We start from the raw sequence: 26,841 nt of genomic DNA, 5'->3' as shown, positions 1-26,841 counted from the left end.
AATAGTGAATATTATTCAGTTACTTTCTCTTTAAAACTAAATAATTTATAAATACATATGTAGTTATAAATCACCTTTTTTCTAATAAAAGTTCTGGTCTATATTCTGTTTCTATGTGACTTTTATTATACAAATTCTAAAGTTTTGTTCTGCAAGAATAATTTTTCAAATAGTTAATAGCAGATATTGTCTGCCCACATAATTACAGGGCCAGATATTTCTTAAAACAAAAACTCCAAATTCTAGTATAATTTAAAAATGATTTCGACGAAATCATATTCATTTTTCATACCTTATATAAAAAAATACAAAAATCATGACCGGAGTTAGTCGAGGTCATTCAAGATCATTATCATCATTTGTCTTAGTCAAGCATAATTTTTTTATTCGCAAATCATTTGAGAGCTACAAAAAATAGATTTATTTTTATTTTTCTGCATTTTAGATTACCAATAACCGATCTATGTAATCATTTTGACATTTTAAAAACCATTTCTCTTTCTGTGATAATTTTATTGCAAATGTATATGAAAATTTGCATGACAAAATTTGTGTACGCCATTAATATCGTTCCTTTTATTTTTTATCTACAAATCTATCTAAAATATTTCAAGGATGTTATATTTTTACATCTTTCCATTGTATTTATAGAATCCTTTATCACCGAACTGTAATGGCATTTGCATAACTAATGTCAAAACCTTTTACACTTTACCAAGCACTTTTAAAATACATGTTAGAATATATACTAGCGCTAGTACAAATCTAAAAGGAACTAATATATATTCACATGTACACAAAAATAAAGCAATAATAAATTACATGATTCTAAATAAGTAGCCATATGACTTTAATAGGAGTAAGAGGACTAAAACCATTTCACTGTGCTGTATTATTAAAATGACCTTGAACAATGTCGATCAATGCAAATCAGTTTTCATATTCCTTTTCCAAAGATACATAATTCCACATAATAAAAGAACAAGATACGGTGATATAAATAGCGCCCCCTATACAATAAAGCTCATTGACTTTGATTTAGATAATTCAAATCATATCCACAGAACCCATAGACATGCAACATTACATTCGAATACGAAATACCGAATAATAAAACCAACATATAGCAATTTATTAATAAAATAAATATATAATTAAGTAAGAAAATAATCTACACAAACATATTATTATGTATTTATACTAAATGTTTCGGCCTTGCATATAAGTCTCTTTAATTGTAATTGTTATGTATGTAGAAACAAAATTGTACAAAAATTAACAAGAATTTAATTTCTGTATAATTTTGTTTTGAGTCATATAAACATTTATATTGAAGAAGACATAAATGCAAGGCCGAAACGTTTAGTACAAATAGTATAATAAATACGCTTTTATTATTTTTGTACTAGATTCCCATTCCCAGACTCAATCGACTCCAATTTTATACGGGAAATATAATTACGTTCCATGATTGAAATTCTAATTCCTGGCGCGCCGATGATTAAAATATATTTATCTCTCGTTTATTATTCCAAATTCGTGCCTGGATGAGAATTTCGTCAATCTTCGCGCGTCACTTCCTCGATCGATTATAGATGACGCGCCACGTATTGGTAAAAATCCTTCGGTATTACGTCAGTCTGCCGCGCACGTAGCCAGAATTACGTCAGGAACACTGGTAGGCGAACTTCAGGATAATCTCAAGGTAACTGTTGGAAACAGAATTTACCTCGCCCTTGTTGCTGGTCCATGGGGTTTTCGTTGCGATTTCCTTCAAAGACGAGATAGCGCGACGATACGAAGTTAATCGGTCAGCGTGGAACGTTCGCGGTCCGGTTTCTCGGTCGGGCGCGGAGATAGAAAGAGAGGTCTGGGCAATGTCGTTACGTTGCGCGAACGCGCGAGACACAAACAAGAGAATATCGGGACAAAGAGGACACGGAGAAGATATCCCACATACACGCGCGAGCGAAGGGAAACGAAAGAAGGGACGGCGAGGACAGCGGCGCGGGATTTCACGTCTGTGTGACTCGGATAACGGAATACGGTATCCCCGTTCGCAGGAATGACCGGCTTCGATATGTACCGTTGCGTCATTTAATGAAATCATCCTCCGCCGTCTCTCTTCGAGGAAATCCCTGGCCTCTGTGGGAAGTCTGACTAACGGCCAACGAGGGAGCAAGAAACGTGTTCTCCATGAAAATCTGCCGGTCTCGACTGTACCGAAGAAAATTGAAGACTGCGAGATTACAAATCTATAAGTAAGTGGAAATACAGGAAGCACGATCGGTAGGAAATGAACGATGTGAATCGAACGCAGAGAGAGATGGGATCGAAGGCAAGCTGCCGCAACGACAGTCCAATCGAAAGTTTTCGACTCCTATATTTTTCAGGTACTTTGGAAACTATTGTTTACGACTTTTATTTTTAAATCCTGCATGTTTAAAGTTCTTTGGAAATTATTGCTATATATCTATATACATTTCACAAAAATTATTCGAAGCAAACAAACGAGAATGGCGTTGATTAAACCTAACCCCAAAATGTGACTAATGTACGAGCGTGGTATAAAGGTCCAGCAAGGAGTATTTGAACATATTTATTCGAAACTAATATCGTGAATCGGCGTAAATGACAAAATAAAATACTCTTAAAAAGTAATAGCGTCGTTTCCGAACAGAATAGAAACACAATGATAAACACTTCGATGTGTGTTCAATATTTATTTCAACGTAACGGGATGTACTCAGGTGGTGTACCGCGAGCAACGGTCACGTAAATAATTAATGTACAAGACAGGTCAACAGAAATAGAACACTTAATTTATAAATAATTGTTTATGATGATTCATTCGTTTTGCAAAACCGTGAAACCAACATTTATTCCGAACGTCTTTGTTCGCGATAACTTTACACGCGGCTGGAAAAAAAATTACATCGATGGTGCAACTTACACCTTTCGGCAATTAAATACTTTTTCGAGCGAGAAAATCTTGTTTTTTATTTTTATTTTTTTCTTTCTTTTTTTTATTTCAGTTCTAATTTGTTTCACGGTTACGAGTCTTCGAGCACGAATCAACCACTGACGATACCTCGGCTACGCCGAGGTCGGAATTGGTGGAATTTCACAAATTAGATTTCGTCGGTGAATCGGAAAAGACGGCTCGCAGAGCCTCGCTAATCTTGTACACCGAATTATCGGCTTATGACGATGCGCCTCATCGTGACCGGCGTGAGTGGCAATCTGTCGTGCGACGTGTAGGCTTGATTTAAGGCCAGAGAATTTCCCACGTCGCGCTATTATTAGCGCCGTTACAAACGCGCTGTTACGTTGCGTTTCGAAAAGGTGATAGTGACAGCCAGTGGCCCCGAATTCTATATATTATTTCGCAGAATTAAATACGAAGTAACAGCGGTCGTTTCACCGATCGTGGGAACATCGAATACGAAACGATTCAATCGAACAGAAAGGATATATCTTTAACGATATGAGTGCGTGGGGAGCGCGAAGAACGACGCGACACGACGAAGACCGGGAAGTGGCGAGGACTTGGAATCGTGCAAGTTCAGTAGCCGTTTCTAATTTTATTGCCGCGATCTACGGACAGTTTCGTGATCATTTTGGCCCGCGTCTCGTGTTTCGAGACGCGTTTGGCGAAACGAGGAATATCAGGAAACGGTAGGCGAGAAAAATTGCTTCGACGACGACTAACGAGCTTATTTACAATAATCCCGACTTATTTGTCACGGTGTTTACAGGAATGATTCATCGGAACACGTCAGCGTAGCCGTAGATCGTATTAATTACCGAATAATCTCTGAACGGTTACGCGGTAAATTTTAAGAAATTAAAAATGTTTCCGGTGGACGTTATCCAACGAATGAGGACGACCAACGTTTAAATAAATAAGCCGTAATCTCGGTCTGGTAAGAATTGTAGACCTTGCGGACCTTATCGTGGTAAGGAAATGTAAAAATATAAATATTGTAAAATACCGCAAGTCTAGACTTTAAATGTTTTTTTTTTGTTTTAAGAATATTGAAAATAACGATTTCCATACGTTCACTCCTCGTAAAGAAGGTGAAACAAAAGGGAGATGAAGCAGAGAGATGTGAAATTGCAAAAGGTGGGCGTGGATGGAATGGGATATAGAGTAGCGGTGTTAAACACGTGGCCTGTAAAAACAATTATTGACAAGATAGTCGTAATTTTAAGAAGTGTGCTTAAAATATCCTGCAATTATTATTCGAATTTGAAAATTGAATCAAAGAATTCAAGACATGTGAATATAATTTTCCATTATTTAATGCTCCAGTTTCCTTTAACGTCGAAGAAGTTAAAAGCAACATTCAAATGAAATCGATCGATATCCAGTGCAATGCAGTACTAAAAGAAAAGTATAACAAAGTTGGTGTTCCAGATTTTCATTTGTTCTTGCCAGAACATTTGATCAAAACGCGTATGTTTGCCGCAAAAATGTTGGCAATGTCGGCTGGTACATATTTATGTGACGATTATTTTCCTTTTCGAAAAAACCGATAAAACCTCGAACCGGGGTAAAATGAAAAACGAACGTTTAAATCCACATGAAAAACATCGACATTGCAAAATATTCCACCCGATATTGATAAAATAATTTCTGATAAAACTTACGTAGATTCTAATAAAAAATATTAATTTTCTTACACGCGACTTACTGGTTTTTCATTTTCGTAAGTGTAATTAAAGAAAAAAGAAATATACAAATTTAAATAACTTATCGAATCGCCGAAATTATTTCGAGACGGATTTTTTCCCAACCAAAACTTATCTGCACTTTATATAGTAGCTCGCGTTCCTACATGAATTTAATATCACTGATGGAGAGGTCTCGCAGAGAGTAAAAATTTACACGATCGAAAATTCAAACAACAAAAGGGAGTCACCACGGCTAAGAATTCTAGTTAAAAGGCCCATTTCCGAGAACTCTGGCTACCGTTGTATCCCGCTCGTGTTACTCATGCTTCTCGGTACTCGGCAAGCACATACACGTGTACGGTGTCTCGTCTCTCTGAATTCGAGGTTAAGCGCGCTGAGAGAAACGAGAGAAGAGAAACTCGTCGGAGAGAAGCCGACGCACGCTTTACGAAAATCTTCCATGGTCAACGGGTCACCCACGAACGTTATGAGGAGAGCCGTTGAAGGATACGACGACACTGAGGTGTTCAAATATTTTAACCCTTACACGGTCTGTTGCGAAAGACTGCCATCTAACGTCATAACTTCTGTAACACGCACGACGACCGAAAGTATGCGACACGTCCAATCGGCGCGATAGCGATTATCATTTCGACGAAACGAATAGAAGAAAGCTGCAAATATGAAATTTAATTTCCGAGAAACTCGATTTTGAAAATACATGTCGGATAGCAGGCGCGTGACCAGAATTGTTTGTCCAATCGATTTTCCCGGAAACGAAGACACGATACGAACAAATATTAATCCACGCGTTCGATTTTTTTTCCCCTCGGGAGCAATTATCTCCTTTCGAATTATTTTGAATATTTACCGTGTAAATTTATCGAGTTTATTTGTAGAATGTTTGTATTCTTTTCGTACGATTGGTAAGCAATAGAGGTATAATCAAAATATTTAAACCGTGTCAATGATAGTGAGAGATCGGCGCGTTCATTCCTGCTTGAATCTCAAAGATAAAATAGTGAAAGTAGTCGTTCGACGCCAGTGATTTTTCCATGGTTTCCATACTTTCACTCTGTTTGCCCTTCTTTAGATAATTAGGCCATATATCGTCTCTCAGCGAAAAACTAACCGAAATAGGGTGTACAGACATTCTTGTGTAATAAAAAATTTTCTTTTCTACAATGTCGGTTGAAAATAAATCTAGATAAAGGTTAAGACAATAAGAGTGACACATACATAATCAGGGCAGGAGGATAACTTCTTAAGAGAGAGAGAGAGAGAGAGAGAGAGAGAGAGAGAGAGAGAGAGCTCAAAACACTGGCGCGATCTAGCGGCTTGATTTCACTCGAACGACCTATATTTTCCGTTTACTTCCACTCATAGAATTAAACGAAAAATCGTAACAAGTAACGTTAGTGTCTAGTAATAAGTTTATTCGTTTCAGTGTAAAAACGTGTTTCCTTTCGGAGAGTCAACGGGTTCTCTCGGACTACACTCGACGACGATATAACTTTTACTTCGACACGGTCACAGTTGCTTTGGGCGCGCGCGCGCGCGCGCGCAAACGAAGAAGGAACGTTACGGGCGTAACACAGTCGTAAATCGTCAAGGAAGCGGGGCAAGCGGAGACAGAGATCGTCTATCGTTACTACTGCACAACAATACAAACAACAACAACGACACATGCAAATATAAAAAGCACATCGCGTCACGAATATAGAAACACAACATCCCCGATTTTTTAGGATGAAAATTATTCTGCCAATACGTTACTGCGTTTCAAGGAAGTACAAATGACGATGATGATGATGATGATGATGATGATGATGATGATGATGATGATGATGATGATGATGATAATAATAATAATAATAATAATAGTAATAATAATAAATTATGATGATGATAATAATAATACAAAAATAATAATAAAAAAAATTCTCCTTTAAGCGGCTCTATCAGAGACACCAACCTTTTTATCGCTTTTCTCGTGCAATAACCAGAATTCTTGCGTTCGCCCATTGGCGTAGCCACCGACCGATAAAAATCTCCGAAACAAACCTCTGATTATTCGATAATTAAACTTTAACATGGATCAAACAATGCACATTATTTTAAGATAATCTAATCATTGTATAATAAATGGTTACATACTGTATGACGAAGTACTTTTATCAAAATATAAATAAAACATTACGCTTGATAAATGAACAGAATATTAATCTACCGTTTAAATGATCATATAGTGTTTGCTCGGTTTATCTCGAAGTACTACTATATTTCATTACGGCTCAACCGATAAGCTGGGCGCAGAAGAACCACGTTAAGACGATGTAAGCAAACAAATAATGTCGCTGATAGAGACCTACTCGCGGATCTTGTTCTTCTTATTTTCTTTTTTTTTTTCTAGGACACGTACCTTCGGCACAGCTTGCGAGAAACTTGTCGTTGCTGGAGAAATTCATGTCGAGGACAGGAGCGGTGTGACCCTTCAATGTGCCCACCATCCAGGGATGCGTAAACTCCTGCTGCGCTTCGCGTCTCTTCTTGTTCTTGGCGCGTTTGTTGCTGCTGGCGCCACTGCCGGTTGTTCCAGTCCCAGTCAATCTACTCGTGGAGTCGCTTGAATCCTCGAATTTCACTTTTTCCGATTCTGTGGCATCTAGAACCATGAAAAATCGTTTTCTGTATTTTACGTGAGCTGGATGTTAACATTATTCGGAATACGTTAAATATAGTTTCAACGCGTAAGAGAAAATTATACGGAGAATTTTCTTCGTTAGAATTATGCAGTATTTGAACCAATGATATAATATTTACCGTAAATAATTTAAATTTAATCCTCGACGTATCCTGAGTGTATTTCCAGAGATAAATTTAAAAATTATAATTTAACATTTATAAAATAGAGTGATGTAATTCATCGTCGGATATTACGTTGTTCCAATATTTAATCGGTTTTATAAATATATTGTACAACGCAAACGAAATTGTTAAAATTTTCATTTTTTTTTTTCGACATAACGGTTACTTTTTGACTTTTAACTTTTTTATTTTATTTTTTTGACTTTTAACTTTTTATATTATATGTGTATGTATAGATAAAAAGTTTCATTTTTTCAGAAATGGAAAAAAGTTCTAGTTAAACGGAAACAGTTATTCTGCTTTGAAAAAGTTCATGTTCTTTCAAACAAATTCACTGTTAAATGTTATATACCTTTGAGATTGACACCTTGAATCATTCTATGAAGTTGTAATTGTATACAAACATTTGCAAGAGAGGGTAATATTGTTAATATGCAATCACTTCTGTGATAAGCTTAGAGTCAAATTTATACATTTGTTGTAGAATACTAGATATTAGTGACATTCTTGTAAAACGGAGAAAGAAATAAAAGTTCAAAGTTTTACAGTTTTATTCGAATCTTGCACCTCAAGAATGTTCCCAACTCGAGTAAACGCAACATTGTATTTTTCAACAAAGTTTTACGTTCTGACGTTAAAACGAAGTGCAGCTGTTGGTAAAAACGCAGTATCAACGAGCAACACGGGACTTGTTGCATACTTTGAAATTCTAATGGAAAAAAGAATGTTAAAATGTATATAATATTTATTTTGTGGTTAACGATTCTCGCGTGCAAGGTTCAAATTCCTAACCCCACAGCGGAACGTTTCGTCGCCGTGTTGGAACAGGCGGACCGTGGCACCACGTGTACGCAATAACATTCTTCGTTACCACACCACATCTCGTTTCTCGACGAGAAGTCTCTATATCAACACACTTTGAAACGCGACAAGTAACCTCACCGTATTATGTTTACGTAGCTTCTGCTATTTTCGCTTGGAGCAATGTTTTTTCCCACGTATCTCGAATCTTCGCAGTCAACGGACACACAAGCTAACCGTTCGTCTTATCTCGAGAAAGGAAAGCAAAACAAAGCGAGGCAAAACATAACTCGCGGGCGCACGTGTGGTCAAATCGAACGACGCCGCGCGAGAATACTTCGAAATACGTCTCGTAGCCAACCGACGAGTAAAATTCAGGCGAACCTTCTGGTGTGACGGTTTCACGCGTACTAATGACGACCGATGATTTTGTTCGCCCTTTTACGTTCCTTGACCTGCGCAACAGGCATACTAATCTGTTTTTAGGGTGAACGATTCGTGTATCGTCGAAAGGTAACTTTTCGACCTATTGCCCCCACCTCGATCACGAGAACCCCCTTCTCATCACGGAGACACTATAACCGGTTTTGAATTGTCTCATAATACGTACAGCGGTAAAGGAAAATCTCCACCCATGGAAACTCTCTGTCCCGTCAGATTTTGTAATCGCGGGCAACGAATGTGTACGAAAATTACTGTAATAAAAAACGTTTCGTTCGACGTGACGAACTGTAATCTCGAACGAGAAACTTTTTCCTATGCGTGACAATGAGAACGGAACGGTATAACGTGCTATATATGTACCAAGTTCTAATTCGTTTTATTCTTTGAACTCGTTGAAGAGAATCGATTCGAACAGAGTAGCGCGAGCTAAACGGGTGCTGGACGAAACTTCCTCGTAAAAGAATTTTTTTTTAAATATTTGTCATCTTTTATTTCGATATTCATTTATATACCGAGGAAAAAAAAAGAAAAGATTAAATTCGGTGTTATAAAAGGGTAATTATTTTTATTTACAAATACAGATATAAATGTGCCCCCTTTCTGTACGAAATTTTTAGTTATGTCACTCAATTGAAATACGATTGTATAATTATAAGGCAAGAATAGACATCACTGGGTGTCTGCAGTGATTCTCGCTCCTTAGTCATAAGTAAACAATCGTACAGTTTTTCGTTCGTCGGTTAACATTGACGTCGTGTATTTTAATCACAAAACACCTTTTTCGTTGTTATCTTATTTTTTACACAAAAAAAATTCTCTATGATTCAATATTGATCGTTGTCAATTTGAATTCCAGCTGATTTCACTGTATACATTTTTATTTTGACATCAGCGCTTCGAACTACGAAAGTTTGCGCATTTTCTTGATAAATATTAAATGTCGTTGCAAATATCCTTGTTTTTGTTTCAAGCTCAACGGACAGCAAAACCGCGTGACGGTGAAAAAAATACATAGTAGGAACATATTGTGTATGGTAATACATGTTGTTATCACATTGAGTCAGAATTTAAAAAAAGTACTTCGTCTTTCTTTCAAGAGTTTGAATGTCACTACCCAGTTTCTTGTGATCCGTCGGTTAAATTGCCAGTTATGCAATCATCGTGCTCGTGACTTTGCCGTTATTTCTTCGGCAACGAGAGTACAGATATCGCAAAAAAAGAAAATAATGTAATTAGAGAATCGAATTAAAAAAATATATTGTTCAATTAAAAACCGTAACGGTGACCTTGATATCAACGAAAACATCAGAATTACACAACATTTGTCGTAACTTTTTATACAAAATGTTCCCCTATTTATTGAAAATTAATATATTTTTATATATATAAAAAAATATTATATAAATATGAATAAATACAATATTTAAGCCATTGACAAATTTAAGCGACGACCGTTCACTATCATTATTGGATAAAAGAACTATTGAATAATAGCCCCCTATATTGATTTCTAAATTGGCACACTGTATTTTTGGAACAAACGAATTTTTGTCCCGATATATTTCATACCGGATATCCAGGATGATTAATAATCCATAGATTTACCGTATAAGTTAACGAAACAACCCGCAAAAACGAAGAGGTAAAAAAATTGAAGCACTTTGTTTCTTTTGCAAGACATAATAACCTATTAACGATAAAAAAAAATTAAACATTTGTACCGGATGAGATTTCAAGGATAAAAAAAAAAAAAAAAATAATAATTATAATCAAGTGCAAGTACCTGAGATTCGCTTGTAAAATGTCCAGTCACTCTGTTTAATGAGTCATGCGAGCCAAATTATTATCGTTGTGCCTAATTTGTTTCAAAAAGCGCGAGTTTGCTTTCTCTTTAAACTGAACTTTGGAAAAACCCGTTCCGCTTGACTTTCTAGTACACGATACGGTTAATAGCGGTTTAAAGTTTTTGTAAAGGTCTGCGAGTGGTACTACCATGCTGTACAAAACATTTGACCTGTATCGGTAGGCGTCATCATTTACTCAGGATTCGAGACCCTAACAGACTCGTCAACGGTGGGGTATGCGAGTTCCTTTCTGTTTGGTCGCCATCGCTTAATCCCCAGCCCGCCGGACACCACCGCCCTCTCTCCGACAATGGCCGGGGATACACGAAACACAAAAGTAAACAATAAGAAACGCAGAGTGGTTTCGCGACGATGTGAACTGTTATTATTCATTTCCGGATTCCTGTGTAATTATGGGGGTCTTAAGCCGACCAGGTGATGGCGAACAAAGACTTTAAAGAGAGTTGTAAAATTATTCATTTTCAACTCTTGGATTGTACGCACGATGTCGTACGTGAAAAATCTAAAAAGAAGGAAACTAATTTACAGAGGCGATGAGTAATATGTAATGAATATGTATTGAAAATAAATTTTGTTTTTCTTTGAAAATTATGATATCGTGTATTATACAACGCTTCCACGATACGATAAGAACCTAATTAAACTACCCTGTTTAATTTACAAAAATAATTATTTTCTTAACAAAAATAAAGAACACCTTTGTTACGTCAAAAAATGCGTCTTAAACTTTAAATGCGTTTTTATGCAAAAGTCGTTCTTGCCCATGATCCCTTTTCCGTAAAAATATTTTTTGTGGTATTTTTGTTGTAGCTCCTAACCGCGATACATCCGTTACGATATCGTTTCCGGAGCGTAATTCAATTTTTTAGAAGAAAAAAAAAATAGACCTAACCTCAACCTGGTTTCACAGATACAACGCAGCAAAAAATAAACACCCGTATGACGTGTGAACAAAACGAGACACCGGTTAAATTTTACGTTGCCGCGTTTACATGGCTATTCGACTATTTGGTGAAGCGATATGTTTACGGTGGCATCGCGCGCGAACAAATTATCGTGTAATTGTCCATTGCTGCGTAGTACTCGATGGTTGATTAAGTCTATTTATGTCGCGATAAAAACTGTTGCGACTTATCCTCTTGTTATCCAATGTGTTATTCCTTGTATCTCGAGTAAATCAGGGCGAACATGTCTTCTTGCTGAATGGACGTCTTTGACCGATATAATGCATCCCTATAACCAAGAAATAGACTAATCGGAACGACCGACAGATTCGCGGCGGCGTGAACCACCACTGTGCGTTCTATGCAGGGCCGTGACAAGGCAGAGATAGGAGTGACACGTGCCCCTGAGCATCGTACTATGATGCTCCTATGTCGAGTGTGACTTGACATCACATTTCTTACATCAACTCCAATGTCTAAACTCGACAATATATAACACATTTTAAATGAAAATACAAATGAAATATATATTTGTTACACATTCTGCACTGTTGCAATACATTTTCTTGCAGTTTCCCTTTCTTTATGTATTTTGTAAATTAAATGAGGACTTAGTAGATAAAAAAAAAGTTAAGGAGTGCAAAGGGTTAAAGGGGTATTCTGGTAATCTAGCTGAAAACATCGATCTCTTCTTGATTTTTTCCCACAGGAACAGTAAGACTTTTCGGTATTGGGTTACGTATTTATTCGTGTTTATCTAGTGTCAATCCACTTAGATCTGTCTAAAAAAAATTTGAGATCAGAATTCTTATACGATTCAAAACAGTCGCGACATTCGATTTCCATTGTTGCCCCGAGCGCCACTACGCCTAGGTACGGCCCTGTACGCACGCTGTCTGTGCAGGGCGCTTCGATCCTTTACGGTTCAAGCTGCCATTGGTAAAGCGTTCGTTTCTTCTTGACAAAAATAAAGTAAACAATACGGAAGCACGCGCCGTGAATTTTTTATAACGATAGCGTTATTTGCACTGTTCTCCACTTGTATGCAACCGAATCGGCTTTATGCATTACCATACAACTGAGGAACGAACCATTATTTTTTTAAGCTTCAACTTTGTACATCTTGTATATCCGTTCAATTACGTGGATAAAGCGACAGACCGCGACAGAGGGAGCACTTAGAGAGTGATTAGATTCTCAGATTATCCGCGATAAGGCGCAGGTAGGGTGATCAATCATTCGTCGATGAAAATTTAAATTTTAATATCTTTAATTATATTTTTATAGGAATATTACTGGAAAAACTGTTCCTATAAGAACGAGTCCAAATCGACCGCATTCGAATTAATTTTTCATTGTACATTGTTAGAATCGTTTTTGAATTAAATTTAATTTCCAATTAAATATAATGTCAAATATAATGTGTTGACTAATAATGCGAAATATAATTTTGTGTATTTCAAATGATATCTTTACGAAACTATTGCCAATGGATTGAGAATTTTTTCACTTTTAATTATACATTACTAAAGGTTTTTCAGAAATCATTGGAATAACATTTAATTAAAAATAATCCGAATAAGGTCGTTAATGTACAATGAGAAATATTATATTATATAAACATATATAATGGCAAATATAAACGAAACCTTGCACGGGACAAAAACTGCTGAGTATACGCGTTGATATTGAGCTTTATGAAAATATAAAAATAAATACGAAAGCTGTAAGCTTCAGTTATAACAGTAACGATAACATCTTCATTGCACCATACGAAAGTGTGCAATAACAGCAAAACATTTAATCCCGCAATGAGCATTTGTTCAGATTGATCGAATAAAATTTGTAACGAGTGTGACTCAATTGATTTTAATCCTAGTGTTTCCCTTGGGTCTTTTTCGACCCACTGGGTTCTCAGAATACATTATTTTCCTGTAAGTAAAACTATTATAATAGATATAATTTAATCCTCCTGTATTTCCTCACTCATCTCATTGGATCAGAAAGTTAAAAATACGACTTTCATATATTCAGATTATTTTTTACCTAAAAACCTTGGGTGTACAGTCAAACGGAAAAACCATTATAATAAATACAACTCGATACTCCTATATTTCCTAACTCCTCACTACACTATAAAGTTTAGAACACAAGTTTCACACATTCAGAATATTTTTTATCCAAAAACCTTGAATGGTATAGTCAAACGGAAAAACGCATTAAAATCACACACAAAGAATACTATAACGCAAACCCCTAGACTGAGAAATGCGTCGCTCGTACACGATTAAAGCCCGAGTCGAGTATCAAATTGCTCGAATCGAAATAATATTTCTATCTAATCCATTTTCATCACCAATACTTAAAAATTTCCTTCTCATGTTTCCATGTAGATAATGAATCATGTTATATATATCGTTGATTTTTATTCTTTCAGCGATCACGATAGCCATTGAAAGAAATATCATCGATCGATGATAAACGATTCTTGGCATCTTCCACGAGGAAGAAAACAATCATTGAGACTTTATCATTCCGTACACTTGAAAAGTTATCAACCGCTATCCAAATATTTATTACGCGATAATCTGAGGGGATATGTAATTCTTTTGTTGATAGTAAAGTCGTGTGGGCGATTGTTATTACGCGGAAAATAAATTATTGGTTGTGGGGGCTCGAACTCGGGGCGCTCTGAACTATATCAGATTATGTAAGGGTTAACGTTTCCACCGGCCACGGCGACTATCGCTACGCAACGTTGTGTTTCTCGTATTTGACTCGTGTCGTTCCACAACCGAAGCGTGAGATAAATATCAGTTCGTGTGTACCTGCCGACTAGGCGAACGAGAACTTTCTCCGATAACGGTGCACGAAATTATGATCTGATCGAATGGTTTTTAATTCGTTCGGTGATAAAGCGAACGAATTTTCTGCAAAAGAACCACCCTTGTGTTTCGTAACGCAAAGAGTGTAGATAAAATGCAAAAACGCGTAATTTATTCACCGTCGACTTTGTATTTTATATTTTTATCTTTTTGCAATTTCTTGGCGCATCACGGTGAAAAGTTCCGAAAAATTAATTATTTTATTACATGTACAACGTTTATTCAAATACAGTGAGTCCTTCGACAACGTGGATTCTTTTGCCCCCCCCCCCCCCATTCACTCGCTGAACTAGTAGAGGTTAGGAAATGCTCTTTCGTTAATTCGTCGAGATTCCAACAAAAGTAAATGACCATTCTTTCACCGTGAAGATTACATATTATTTTCACATTTTTCTGAGAAAATATTAAATATTTATTAAATAGCGTACATAATATGTATAACGACATATACAGTATAGTTTTCCTGTAAAAATATACGAATAAATTTTTTCCTCCACGCATTAAATTTTTTAATCGATTTTTAAACTTATTCTACAATTTTAATACACTTGGAATATATACACAATACGTGCAATACGTAATAAAATTTCTGGTCAGAACGGCAGATTATATATTGTATGCATATGTGTTACACCTAAGATTGGGGGAGGGGGAATGTTATGTGAATTTTTAATTAGACAACCAGCCGGAGAACGTATCCCCTCCGTGGTTCGTGGGACAACCATAATTCCATCTCCCAACGAGCGGTTAATGAACGTCGAATTAAACGAACTACCCGGTATAGAACGATATATACGTTTCTTTTTTGGTTCAACGGAGAAAGCAAAAGCGATCGACAAATAGAAATAGTTGTCCGCGGTCAGTGCACTACATACTCGCGGTGCGTGTCGCGAGTTTTCAGGGACGTGTTTTGCCGCACTGGCCCGGAAAATGTAGCGCACTGCGACAAATTTATATTCCCCACTGGAACGAAACAGAAGTCGCCTGGTCTATGCTCGTTCCCTGCATCAGTTTCGGACAATGTCTAATACGATCGCGCAACTGGAACGAATTTATATACATTCGCTCGAAATAAATTCGCTCGCGCTAAAAATTCCGAAAAATTGTTCGGGATGCGAAATCCGCACGAATTAAAAATACCTTGAAAACCGTCGACCGACGGATCGCCCCTGAAGATTATTCGAACGTACGAATTTCGAGTTAATTCTTTTTTTTTTTTTTGGAAATTATCGCGATATCAAGTTTACCAAAATTAAAATTATTCGTACGTTGTACGCGTTAACAAATTTCGTTACGGACTTTTCATTGGTTGATTAATCGATAAGATAAGAACGCGTTCGCGAAAGAGGTATCGGCAAAATTTCCGACGCCCAAAGTCCCCTAATTCCGAATTCGGTATAGTACACCGAGCGCTAATGTCGTTCCCGTATATAATCGAGGATGAACATTGAAAACGTGCGAATACTTCCGTCTACCGTAAATAGGAGGATCTCCAAGGATCCCTATAGGCCTCTCCCGATTGTCCATTCTTCGCGCGTATTTGTCCGTACGGCCCTGAGCGTTTCTCCTCGCAAGTACACGTGTACGCACGCGAGACGCGCGTATAAATACATACGCGGTGTCGATTTATTTATACGCAAGGGTGCCCCTTCGCGCGCACGGCTCTCCCCGTCGCTCTAGACCGAATGCACAGGCCAGAAAACCCGCAGGCGCGTCTGTTTCTTTCGCGCAATAAATTCATTGTCACGGCGACGAAGATTTAGCAAACGATGCGCGATGAGAGGCCAGGTTTCCATCCGCGATCGACACGCCCGATAATCGCGCGCAGTGGGTGAAACTTTTCGTACGGCGTTCGCGGGTTCACGATCGCTACTTTAGATGTAGAAATACCATTTGGTAATTTCGTACGCGCCCGTACGCGACCGCGGGAAACGTACAGTGGAGCCCTCCAAGGCAAGTTTTAACAATACGAACGCAATTATACGTGTATTTTTGTTTCTTAACGATTCCCCCTCCACTTACCGAACGATGGTCTTTAATCTTCAGCGCCGTCGCTTTCGGTGCTGGGAAATGCTCTTTTGCTGATTCACCGACACTCTTGCGGCACACTGCGAGAACGTTCGATTTAAATGTGCGATTATTATTGTACTTGTACCGTGAGGACTACCGTTCTTACACTTCGTACGTGTATATGTACACGGGTGAATGTTTTTTTTTTTTAATCGTTTAAATTTTATAATTGATTTTTCTAAACTTACTTCATACTCGAGCATAATATGAAATAAACATATCGATCGACGGTAGATTTTACATTGCACGCATACGTATATCCATTGCACTTAAGATTTGAAAGGGGCGGGATTAACAAATTTACACAAATTGTCAACTAAGTTTGTTTATTCAAACTTCGCGTTGTTGGAGGGCCCGTTGTGTTTACTTCTATAACCTAAAATATATTCGCAATCTTTTTTATAAGGTGTACAATAATGTCGTCTTAATGCTACAAAATAGAAAAAAACGAAGATGGCATTGACCGATGCAGAACCTAACCTCGAGTCATCCTATAACTGTTTTCAAAATATTGAAAAAATATAACGTACGGGACTTAGACCACTTTGCTCGCGAGATAGAACGAATTGTATTCCTGCACGAAATACAGTAAATCCTCTTGCATTATGTCTACCCCCACCCCCCTCTCCCACATTGTGCATGCGTTTTTCTACGCCTGTATATGCGTTATTCCTACGCCTGTTATCTTGATCGAAGTCAGTCAAGCATGTAATGCGTCACGCAATGCGGTTCTTTTGAGGAGAGTTGACGGTTTATTAGTTCGTAATACAATGACATAATATTTTTAATTTTAGTTCTTTCTCCGTGAATATTTTTGTAACGCGGTGGTGAGATATTTCCAATTAAAGTGATTCCAAATACAATAAAATATGAACCGTATTCGCTTACTCAAACAGGTTGAATAATTATATTTTCTCTTATTAGACACATTTAAAATAATAGCGATATAGTAATCTTATTAATAAATACATTATTTGTAATAACGATAATTTTGATTTATCCGGTTTATTCTGCTTATTTAGTATGTAGTAGTATTCGTAAATTATTTTATTAAATTTGTAACTCGTACAGATATACATATTTATATTTATTTCCCTTTTATTTAGTAAATCTTTACTCCAAAAAGAACATTTTCAATCCTTGCAGTAGCATGCACCGAGCACATGCTGCTGCTCTTGCATTATAAAATATTGATTTTTCAAATATATTTTGTGATTTATTTTTTGAAGAAAAACCTAAAATTAAAAAAGTTGAGCCGTCCTTTTTTATTAAAATATCGTGTGTTGTCTTGTCACACTGATACAGTGACCACGACTCTCGTTTGATCCTTGTCTGCCGTGATCTATCGGCAGCATCAAAGAGGAGTCAGCCGCGAATATCGAAAAATAATGTCCGTTCTACCATAATTGTTCCAATTCGGTACCGAACGGAGCGACAATGTGAGAGGAATTACTGTATTGTGTGCTGACGCAGCTGCGCTTCCCTCTTTGTCTTCTTTGATTCATCCCATACTACGTTCTACCCCCTCTACTTCCCCAGCATCTATTCTTGTCTCTGTTCCGAAAACCTTCCGTGTGCCACCAACGCGCTACTCTTATTTCGACCGAACAAGAATATCGACGAGGTATCGACATTACGTTAATGAATCTGATACACCGGGCTTCAACCTATTCAGTTTACAGTGGTACATTTTCCGTAATAACTTGTTATTATGATAAAGTGCACGCGATACGGAACTTATCTGGTTGGACCGACTAAAACGCGCTATATAAAAGAGGCATTAATGGAATAAGTGGCGTAATTGTGGCAACATTGGCGAAGTACTGGAATAACGACTTAAACAAAAATTCTTTGGCACATAATGTTTCGTGAGACGTATTAATCCGTTTAGACAGAATTCGTTTGCTTGGTAACAAATCATAGATAACAAACGCTCGACGAAACTGCATTCTTCGCGAAAGCGTAATTTCCCGCCAATTTTTCGCGTATTAATTCGAGGACGAAACGAACGATATTTAACTTCGTGAAACGTCTCGAGAACGTGCGCACCGCTGTTTTATTTTGTTTCGTTCAGTTCATCCCGATCGATTTACAAATACATTAAAATTTTCACTCACGGACTTCCTTCGCGAAGCGTAAGAAACACGCGTCGACCGCGTCTATCGTGCGTTACGGACTAACATTCGCAAATAAGTAATTCACTAGCGTTCGACGATCAAAATTGTTCCGTACATTTTACGCGAGAAAAAAAGTTTATCGGTTTCAGTTCACCCCAGGTCGTAGATAAAAAACTAGAGGAACTTTTTCTCGTTCAAGAAATTAGATATGCCACCATGTCGCGTGACTCGTTCCGACTAATTTCCTTATTTAACGTTTCGCCGCATACCACGGAACGATTATCACGATCTGCAAGTGAAAAGTACGAAAAGAAAAGAGAATCATGTTCGACGGTGTGAGAGGCTCGCGAGCACGCAAGCGTGATTTCTGTCCAGTAACCATGTAAGACGTATTCCAAATAATGAAATTTATTCTACGGCAATGCTTACTTTTCGTTGAATCCGAAGATCGGCTGGAACGTGACAACCGGCTAACGATGTAACCGATTACAAGGATGACTCCGCCGAGAAGCAGCGTGCTCACGAGCCCCAACACGAACACGCTTTCTTCCAGTGTGATTTTCGCCTTGGTAGCATTCATCTTCACCGCGTAATCAAGCCACAACACTTTGTTTTTACCTCACCGCACTTTCGACGCACGCTTGATTCAATATAGGCCCGTCGAAAATCGCTGTGAATCCCGAACACGAGACACGACTGAGACAGACACGACCGCGTGTTCCAAAAAACACGAGATATCATGCAATGATCGCGGGCAGTGCGTCAACTCCACGGCGGACCTGAACTACACGCTTTATAGATGGGATGCTCGACCGTTGCCGCGTCTTTCAGCACAAACTAGAGGAACCACAGAGACGAAACTTCATACGATATTTCGAACCGCCTCTGACCGTTAGCGCCGATAAAGATGACTGCCGCATTTGATTCTCGCCTGTTTCGTTTTGTATTATTGTTATTGTTATTAAGTATTGCCGAAAATTTTCTTCTCTATTTGATTCCTCACCATCCAACTTGCTTACAAAAGTTTCGGAAATCGTACTGACAGCCACAATCTAGGATTACAACACGATACAGTTTTCTGTGTTCGTTCGGTTTCGTGGCGCGAATTTCATAATCGCTATCGTTAAAATCTCGATACGGCGGAAGGTTTCTGTAACCAAATGTACCCCTCGTTCTCGTATAGCACACTGAAAGAACAATGCTCGCATTCCTCGATCCCCTGCTCGCTTTTTCTTGGCACCGTTGATAGATTTGTCTACTCCGATGATAAAGTTACCGCTTCAAGTCGTTTCTGGGTCACCGCCACGCTCGTCACCGAGTACGTATTTCGTGCACGACACACTTTATCATTCGAAGATTCGTTCTTCTCGGATTCCCTCTATACAAACGAATATTTAAACAACTCGCGCTCAATTCTTATGCCGCACTATTCGCGATTTATGTCATCGGCTTAAAACAGGAAAAACAACGCATCCCGGGCGTCTGTCGATCGATCGTGCGAGCCAAGAGCCGGCAACTCTGTTTCGTTTTCGTGGAAAGTAAACGACAGAATGTCGAGCTCCGTCGAAGGTGACTTCCGCGACGTGGACCGTGTTCACGCGAAACGTGTACCTCCGGTGCAAAGTCGTCGTCACCCGGTCGGATCTCTTGGAATACTCACGGTGTAGTTAAAAAAGGAGCGTGCGATTTACTCGGTGCAATCGACGTTACCGCGCAACTTACGTAAGCCATTTGGTCGATCGCGTGCTCTGGCGGCACACTCGCAAATCAGACGATATCATCGCGGCGAACGAGACACGTTGGGAAGTTCGACCAGTGAATGTAACGCTTGTAACAGCTCGAAACGCGTGTTTGCCCAAATGTGCCATTAGTACCGGTATATACGTGCTGGTACCCTTGCTTCCACGCGTTTAATCCGCTCCTTCCACGATCCCCACCATGTTTCAACCCCCACGTAGATCATCGCGCTCTCCCACCGCGTGGAACTTGCGCCGTCGAACGTTAACACCGTACTTTTTAACGCGTTGACTGCCGCGCGAGTTTTCTATACTTCGTCGTACACGTCGCGCGCTGCCACGCGCTTCTAGGGTTTCATACTTTTCTCCTCAAAATGCGTTCATATATCTATCAAAGAAAAATAAGAATATTTCATTGCTTCATAGTGTGCTTATTATTTTGCATTCATATTCAAAATTCACAAACATCAGAGTTTATTGGTTTCAAACATTAAAAGACCCCCCTCAGTTTTATCGCACGTAATCGATACGTTGATGGGCGAAGATTACCACTTGTCGCATAGATAGATCGATACGATTTCTCGTACCCGCTGATTTAAATTATCATTTTCAAACATTTTTAAAATCTTATTTTTCAATCTTTTAAATTACAAAATTGAATTCAATCTTACATCATAATTTATGAGTCAACGCCTGGAACGAGCTTTGAATTACATTAAACTTTTACGCAATGAAACAACGTTCTTTCAAAAGTGGAAAATGACTGAGTTCCGGAAATTCTATTACCTACATCGATTCATTCACAGGGAGTTGACATTAGGATTTCCTTGGTATACGGTCACGAAATTCCGAGAAACTCGATGATTACTATTTTCTCCAACACGCGTTACACATTCGAAATTCTTGCGAGGGTGTACTGCGTCATCGTTATTGATAAGAAGCCAAGATAGAGTAAAAAAACCACCTTATCGTACACAAGGTTTGTAAACATCGTCGAACGAACTATTATCGACAAAGTTAATCCACTATATTACCGACGTAATCAGTCTTCGTCGGCGACTCGTGGAAATTGAATGTTTTCTCATAGAACGGGAATAGGTCTCCCGTAATTGAAACACACGCGCATTATCGACATGCAGTCAGTCACAGAGTTACATTATCCACTGTGACCTAACGACTAGGCTCACAAACGTGCTTGTAACGGCAAGATGCGTTAAATTCAACCCGTTACTCGCCCCGTTACTTTTCCTCATTTCAAACGTCTTCGTCCTCGATTTGGCTCTCTCACGTGCAAGCCTCACCACCGCGCTTCGATAGTGTACCTATAAACAGAAGGCTTCTGCATACATAGGGTGTTCGATTTTATTCAGCGCGATAAATGTTTCCCGAAACTATTTGAAATACGATATTTTCTTTTTTTTTTCCAGATGAACATTCTGTTGGATGAAGGTTTTGAAGTAACGCGAATGTCAACTCAATTGCACTTTTTATTTTTTTTTCTCAAAATACGGTCTTAAAATTCCTACGGATTTAGCTGCTCTCGAGTCGAATCGAATTGTGTCTACAGGCTTCGGTGAAACTAAGCATGCCCTGGATTAGGTGTTTGGTTGAATGTGCAAACTTTATATACTTTATCGTCATTGTTTACCAGATACTTAAGAAATGTTCAAGAGCTAATGCGTCTTAAAAGCACTTGGTGACTCAAATTCTCCTTTGATCTGGAAAGGTTTTGATACCGAACCGCTGCGCAGTAAGCGACATACGTTTTTGTTGCTCGTTCGATAATTAAACAATGAGTCTGGATTTGAACGCGCTGTTGCAAAATACATACGCAGTATTTATAAACGTGACCCGTCTTCTGCTAGCAATACCTTTTTTTTTAAGTGCACGTTTTATCTGCGCCGCTTCGATTCCATGAGAAGCTCGTGTGTCCCTTTACAAGCACATTGTCGATTCCACGGGCTCGGGCCAACAAACTCTGACTCAGATTTTAAAGGTCGTTTGCCCTAAAGTGTTTCGACGAGGTCGACTTCCCTGAGCGCGGAGAACCATGGGAAAAATTAAGCCGCGAGACGCGGACGCGACGAGATTCCCATAAGTGTTCCACGCGTATAGGTTAGATTTAAGAATACCGCTGTTTAGCCTCGCCTTTTACACTACTTTGTATAAGGATTTCTCATTCGTACGATGCAACGAAGCTCGTATGTACCTATAAAGATAATATACGGCGGATAAATGGAATAAAGGAAAAACACGTTACAGAAATCGATCAAACGGAAAAATTTTCTTCTGACATTTCGCAAGATTGATGGCGCCACAGAATTTTTGCGCAGCTTCCGCGACTGATCACGTGACCGAGCCACTGCACAACTAAGTCGTTTATTGGCGCCTAAAGCTGATTAATACTTTCACTGTTCTACTGTTGTTTCATGCGCTCAACTTGGACATTCTCTGCCGAAAATAAACAGAAAGAAGAGATAATGGAGATTTATTTATTAAAGAGAAACCAACATAATTGGACTAGCGATGTTGAATATACGGGTCTTTTGCGCACCTGCTTCCCCTTCCAACTTCCCCAAACAGCATACCCACGTTATCAGTGAACCCGCGCGATATTAAAGAGGCGGGCGAGCTATGTGTTTAGCGTCTCCGCCGTAAGGAGTCTCACAGACGCTACGTGTGACATTCGTGTTGGTCTCGCGTTCAAGCGGAAGTGGGGGAATCTCAGACGTCGCACGAGACCTGGCTTGGACAGCACTGTATTGGACGATGCTGAGTGCATTACGCACGGTGCACTGGACAGGGACAGGGTTGCTTGTGCCTTGAAAGTACAGTCTGACTCTTTTACTCCCTGTTAATCAGAGTTGGGCAAATTTTATTTAGAGCGACGAATAAATTTTAAAGCCTTATTCCATTATTCTCTTATTGAAACACGTAATAAAATATACTTGAAAACATTTTTAATCGAATAAAAAAAAAATGGTCTCTTATTTTCGAATAGGTTTGCTTTATTCGTAATTTTAATCCGAAGATTCTGCGAATAGAAATTGATGAAAAATAAATTTAATTCAAACAATAAAATAAAAAATTATCCATCCAAAATGCCCGTTCGTCTTTTGTTCGTTGATTCGAAAATTCGTTCTCGATTAAAGCGTTGCCTATTTTTGACTACGACACACCTCGACCGTACGGGAATTTTAACACGGAATAATGGTCCGTAACCGTGGTAACGTTAATTACGAAAGTAACCCGTGGCAGCGCCTAGTGGCAAGTTTATCGAGTACAACATCGGCAAGACAAACGAGAGCGGCGAGTTCTTTACAAAGTACGTGTATGATTCTTATCTAAAACATTAATGATGCGTTACTTCTGCGTATCGGGGATTTCTTGACAAAACAAGCACGCAACACGAATACACCTTCGAACTGGGGAAAAGATACTAGAGGTGATTAATTGCCGCGGGAGCATCTGTATTTATGTTTCTTTATGGAAGTGAACAAAAAATATTATTCCAAGAAGGATATTTATCGCGAGTATTCGAGAATTTCGGGGCCGTGTCGCAATGCGAGTATGTACACTAGAATGTGCTCCTTATTAACGCCGATAACGTCCGCCAAATGCGCGTTCCCCGCGTAATGTGTATTATCCATGTTGGCGCTTGACCCTGAAACGAGATAAGTTCGACACGTATGGATTTTCCCTATGCAGATGCAAAACCCGCTTCCACGGCGCGGTACCTCCGCGTTTCTATTTAAGGTGACCAGTTTCAACGTTGGAAAATTAATAATGGCCTCGAGGAAGAGGCTAATTTAAATTAGAAAACGAAAAGAAGAAAAAAAAAGGAACGGTCGCCCCGTGAACTGACACGTGTACACGTACTTGAAGCGCAAATCTGCAACGAGATTTTAAATTTGAAAAATGGGGGAAAAGAATGGGTCCGGTTTTGGAAAAATTGAGGGTTAAAAAATTTCAAATTTTGGGGCAAAAAAAATCGTCAACTTTCTCCAATAGAAGAACGATTAAAGAGATGACTTTTCACGAGTAGAAACACGAATCTTAATAATACTTATTAAAAATATTTATTTTTTGGGAAAAAATAATATTTATTTTTTGGGAAAAATATTTATTTTTTGGGAAAAAATAGTATTTATTTTTTGGGAAAAAATAGTATTTATTTTTTGGGAAAAAATAGTATTTATTTTTTGGGAAAAATAGTATTTATTTTTTGGGAAAAAATAGTATTTATTTTTTGGGAAAAAATAGTATTTATTTCTTTTGGGGGGGGGGGGGGGAGAAATAGTATTTATTTTTTTGGGAAGAAATATTATTTATTTTTTGGGAAGAAATAGTATTTATTTTTTGGGAAGAAATAGTATTTATTTAAAAAAAATTTTTTTTTTTTTTTTAATAATAAGAGTCTATATTCTCTTAGGAAATAATATTAGATCCAAAGTTTAAATTATAAAAATATTAAATTCCACTATTTTGGCATGTGTACAGTATTTACAAAAAAAATTGTTTCTCAAATATTGAAACTTGTCCTTTTTATCATTACGATCGTTTTTCCCCCTGGATTGACTTCCTTAACTTTCGTATAATTTATAAACTTTAAGTATTCTTGAAAAAATTCGGAAATTCGTGATAAAATGGGGGAATATTAAATTTTTGCTCGCGTATAATAAAAGGGTAATCCCCCCAAAAAATTATTTCTCAAATGTCGTAACTCGATCTCTTTATCGCTAGAATAATTTTCCCCCTGAACTCTTCGTGTTTCCTTATGACTCGGCGGATTTTCCTCGCGCTTGTGTTTTTCCCACGAGTCTCGAACGGGACACCCGCGAACGCGCCTTGTTGAACGAAATTCCGCGTTTTACCGATACGTAACAACTAGGTCGATTAATTATTCACAATGTTTTTCGATCACTCGGCATTGTGTAGCGCGAATCAATAATCAATTACAGCGTTTCATTAGGTCATCGGTGTATTTAAGTAGATAACGTTAGAAATAACGAACGATATTATTATCCGTGAATGTCATCCTTCGATTAACCCTACACTGATAGGTCGGTGTCGAAATAAATTCGCTCTCCTTTGAACAAATCGTGTACGATTGGTTACAGCAGTCGCCCACTTGACACTTTAGATAGTCTATCTTCAATCTGTTATGAAACTTTGGTTGAAATGCAGGGAAGTCGAATTCAGATTATTGTTTACATCGACGCTTTGTTTATCGTGCCAGTAACGACAGGCATGATTTTTAATGTCACACTGTGTCATCGTTATCACAGTGTCCCCGAACACTTTTATTGTATTCTTATCCTATTGTACTCTAGGTTATGTTACCAATAGCGGACTAACGAAAACACCGGTATTCGTAAAAATAATTTCGAATATTCTCCCGAGAAGCCTCAGTGACCAATCGGCATCAAATTTTGGGGAAGGAGGCGGGGCTTAGTAGTAGATTTTAAATATAAAATTTTAACCACGGATATTTGATGGTTTCCGAAATATTATTAAACAAGGTGTCGTACAACACATTAAGTTCGGTCTGTACATACGTTACCCAGCATCACTAAACAATGTATACTCTCTGTATTAGTATCATCGTGAACTGTTGGGCAGCCGACTACACAGCAACGAGTAGCTTCGCTATTGTAGACGCTTCGAAACAAAGATTTAGGTACAGAGAGCTATTGCAAAGTTTTCGGAATACGTTAGCCATGATATACTATTTTAATCGAGAAATGGCATTTCATGTATGTTCTTCCCAATGGAAACTCCGCAGCTGCACAAAGACTACGTGGAAAAATATCCGAGTTGGAAAATACTATCTTGAACATTGTTTATGAAACTTCATCAACGTATTTGTGAGACCGGTTCGTTAGAAACACAACATCGAGATGCGAGAAGGGATAAGTATAAGGAGAATTTCAACAACAATTGGAATAAGTTATCCTCTTGTGTAAAGAATTGTACGCGATCACTTATTGTAATCGCACTATGGTCAATGAGCGGAGACACTAGCTCCACCAGATTATACAGCGAGAGATTATTGTCGCGAAGCGTGTACTAAATTCACAGTTTATTTCGCATATTTTATTCATCGACTAAGCTGCGTTCACAAAATACGGCTGGAATCACAAATTTTCACAATAACTGCACGCGAACAGAAGAAAACCTTTGTTATTATTATAATCGGCAATAATCTGTAATTATTCGGATAAATCGTCAACGTCGGTTTTCATCGAATATATGGATGGGCATTGCATGCCAGAACTGTGCGATTCGAGCTGTCCGCAGTAGCCAAAGTAATATCCCCACCATTGACGTCGGGTCTACCATGAGCTACGAATGAAGGAAGTGGAATAAACGCAATAACTAAGCGTGGCTACCGGGCTACCGAATCACGAGTAGTGCAGTTACGTTGTAAGCGA

The 26,841-nt window shown here is 38.2% G+C and overlaps 1 protein-coding gene and 1 long non-coding RNA gene across 5 annotated transcripts in view; one reads left to right on the top strand and one right to left on the bottom strand.

Moving 5' to 3' along the window:
- Positions 1-26,841, bottom strand: part of LOC143147720 (transducin beta-like protein 2) — a 68,840-nt gene that overhangs the window by 37,764 nt on the left and 4,235 nt on the right. For 2 of the 4 annotated variants that reach the window (XM_076313284.1, XM_076313286.1), the window contains 2 exons: positions 19,101-20,049; positions 7,100-7,342 (listed from right to left, as the gene is read on the bottom strand). In XM_076313284.1, the coding sequence (XP_076169399.1) occupies positions 7,100-7,342; positions 19,101-19,251 (394 nt within the window). In that variant the 5' untranslated portion in view covers positions 19,252-20,049. The other 2 variants (XR_012992333.1, XM_076313285.1) reach the window with 2 other exon arrangements.
- LOC143147727 (uncharacterized) lies at positions 1,623-5,806 on the top strand. The gene is made up of 4 exons (XR_012992334.1): positions 1,623-2,393; positions 3,036-3,678; positions 3,759-3,959; positions 4,035-5,806. It is a non-coding gene; the product is annotated as an uncharacterized LOC143147727 (long non-coding RNA).

This window comes from Ptiloglossa arizonensis, chromosome 5 (assembly GCF_051014685.1).
Source record: "Ptiloglossa arizonensis isolate GNS036 chromosome 5, iyPtiAriz1_principal, whole genome shotgun sequence".
Taxonomy (NCBI): Eukaryota; Metazoa; Arthropoda; class Insecta; order Hymenoptera; family Colletidae; genus Ptiloglossa; species Ptiloglossa arizonensis.
This window is presented reverse-complemented; position numbering and strand designations above follow the sequence as displayed.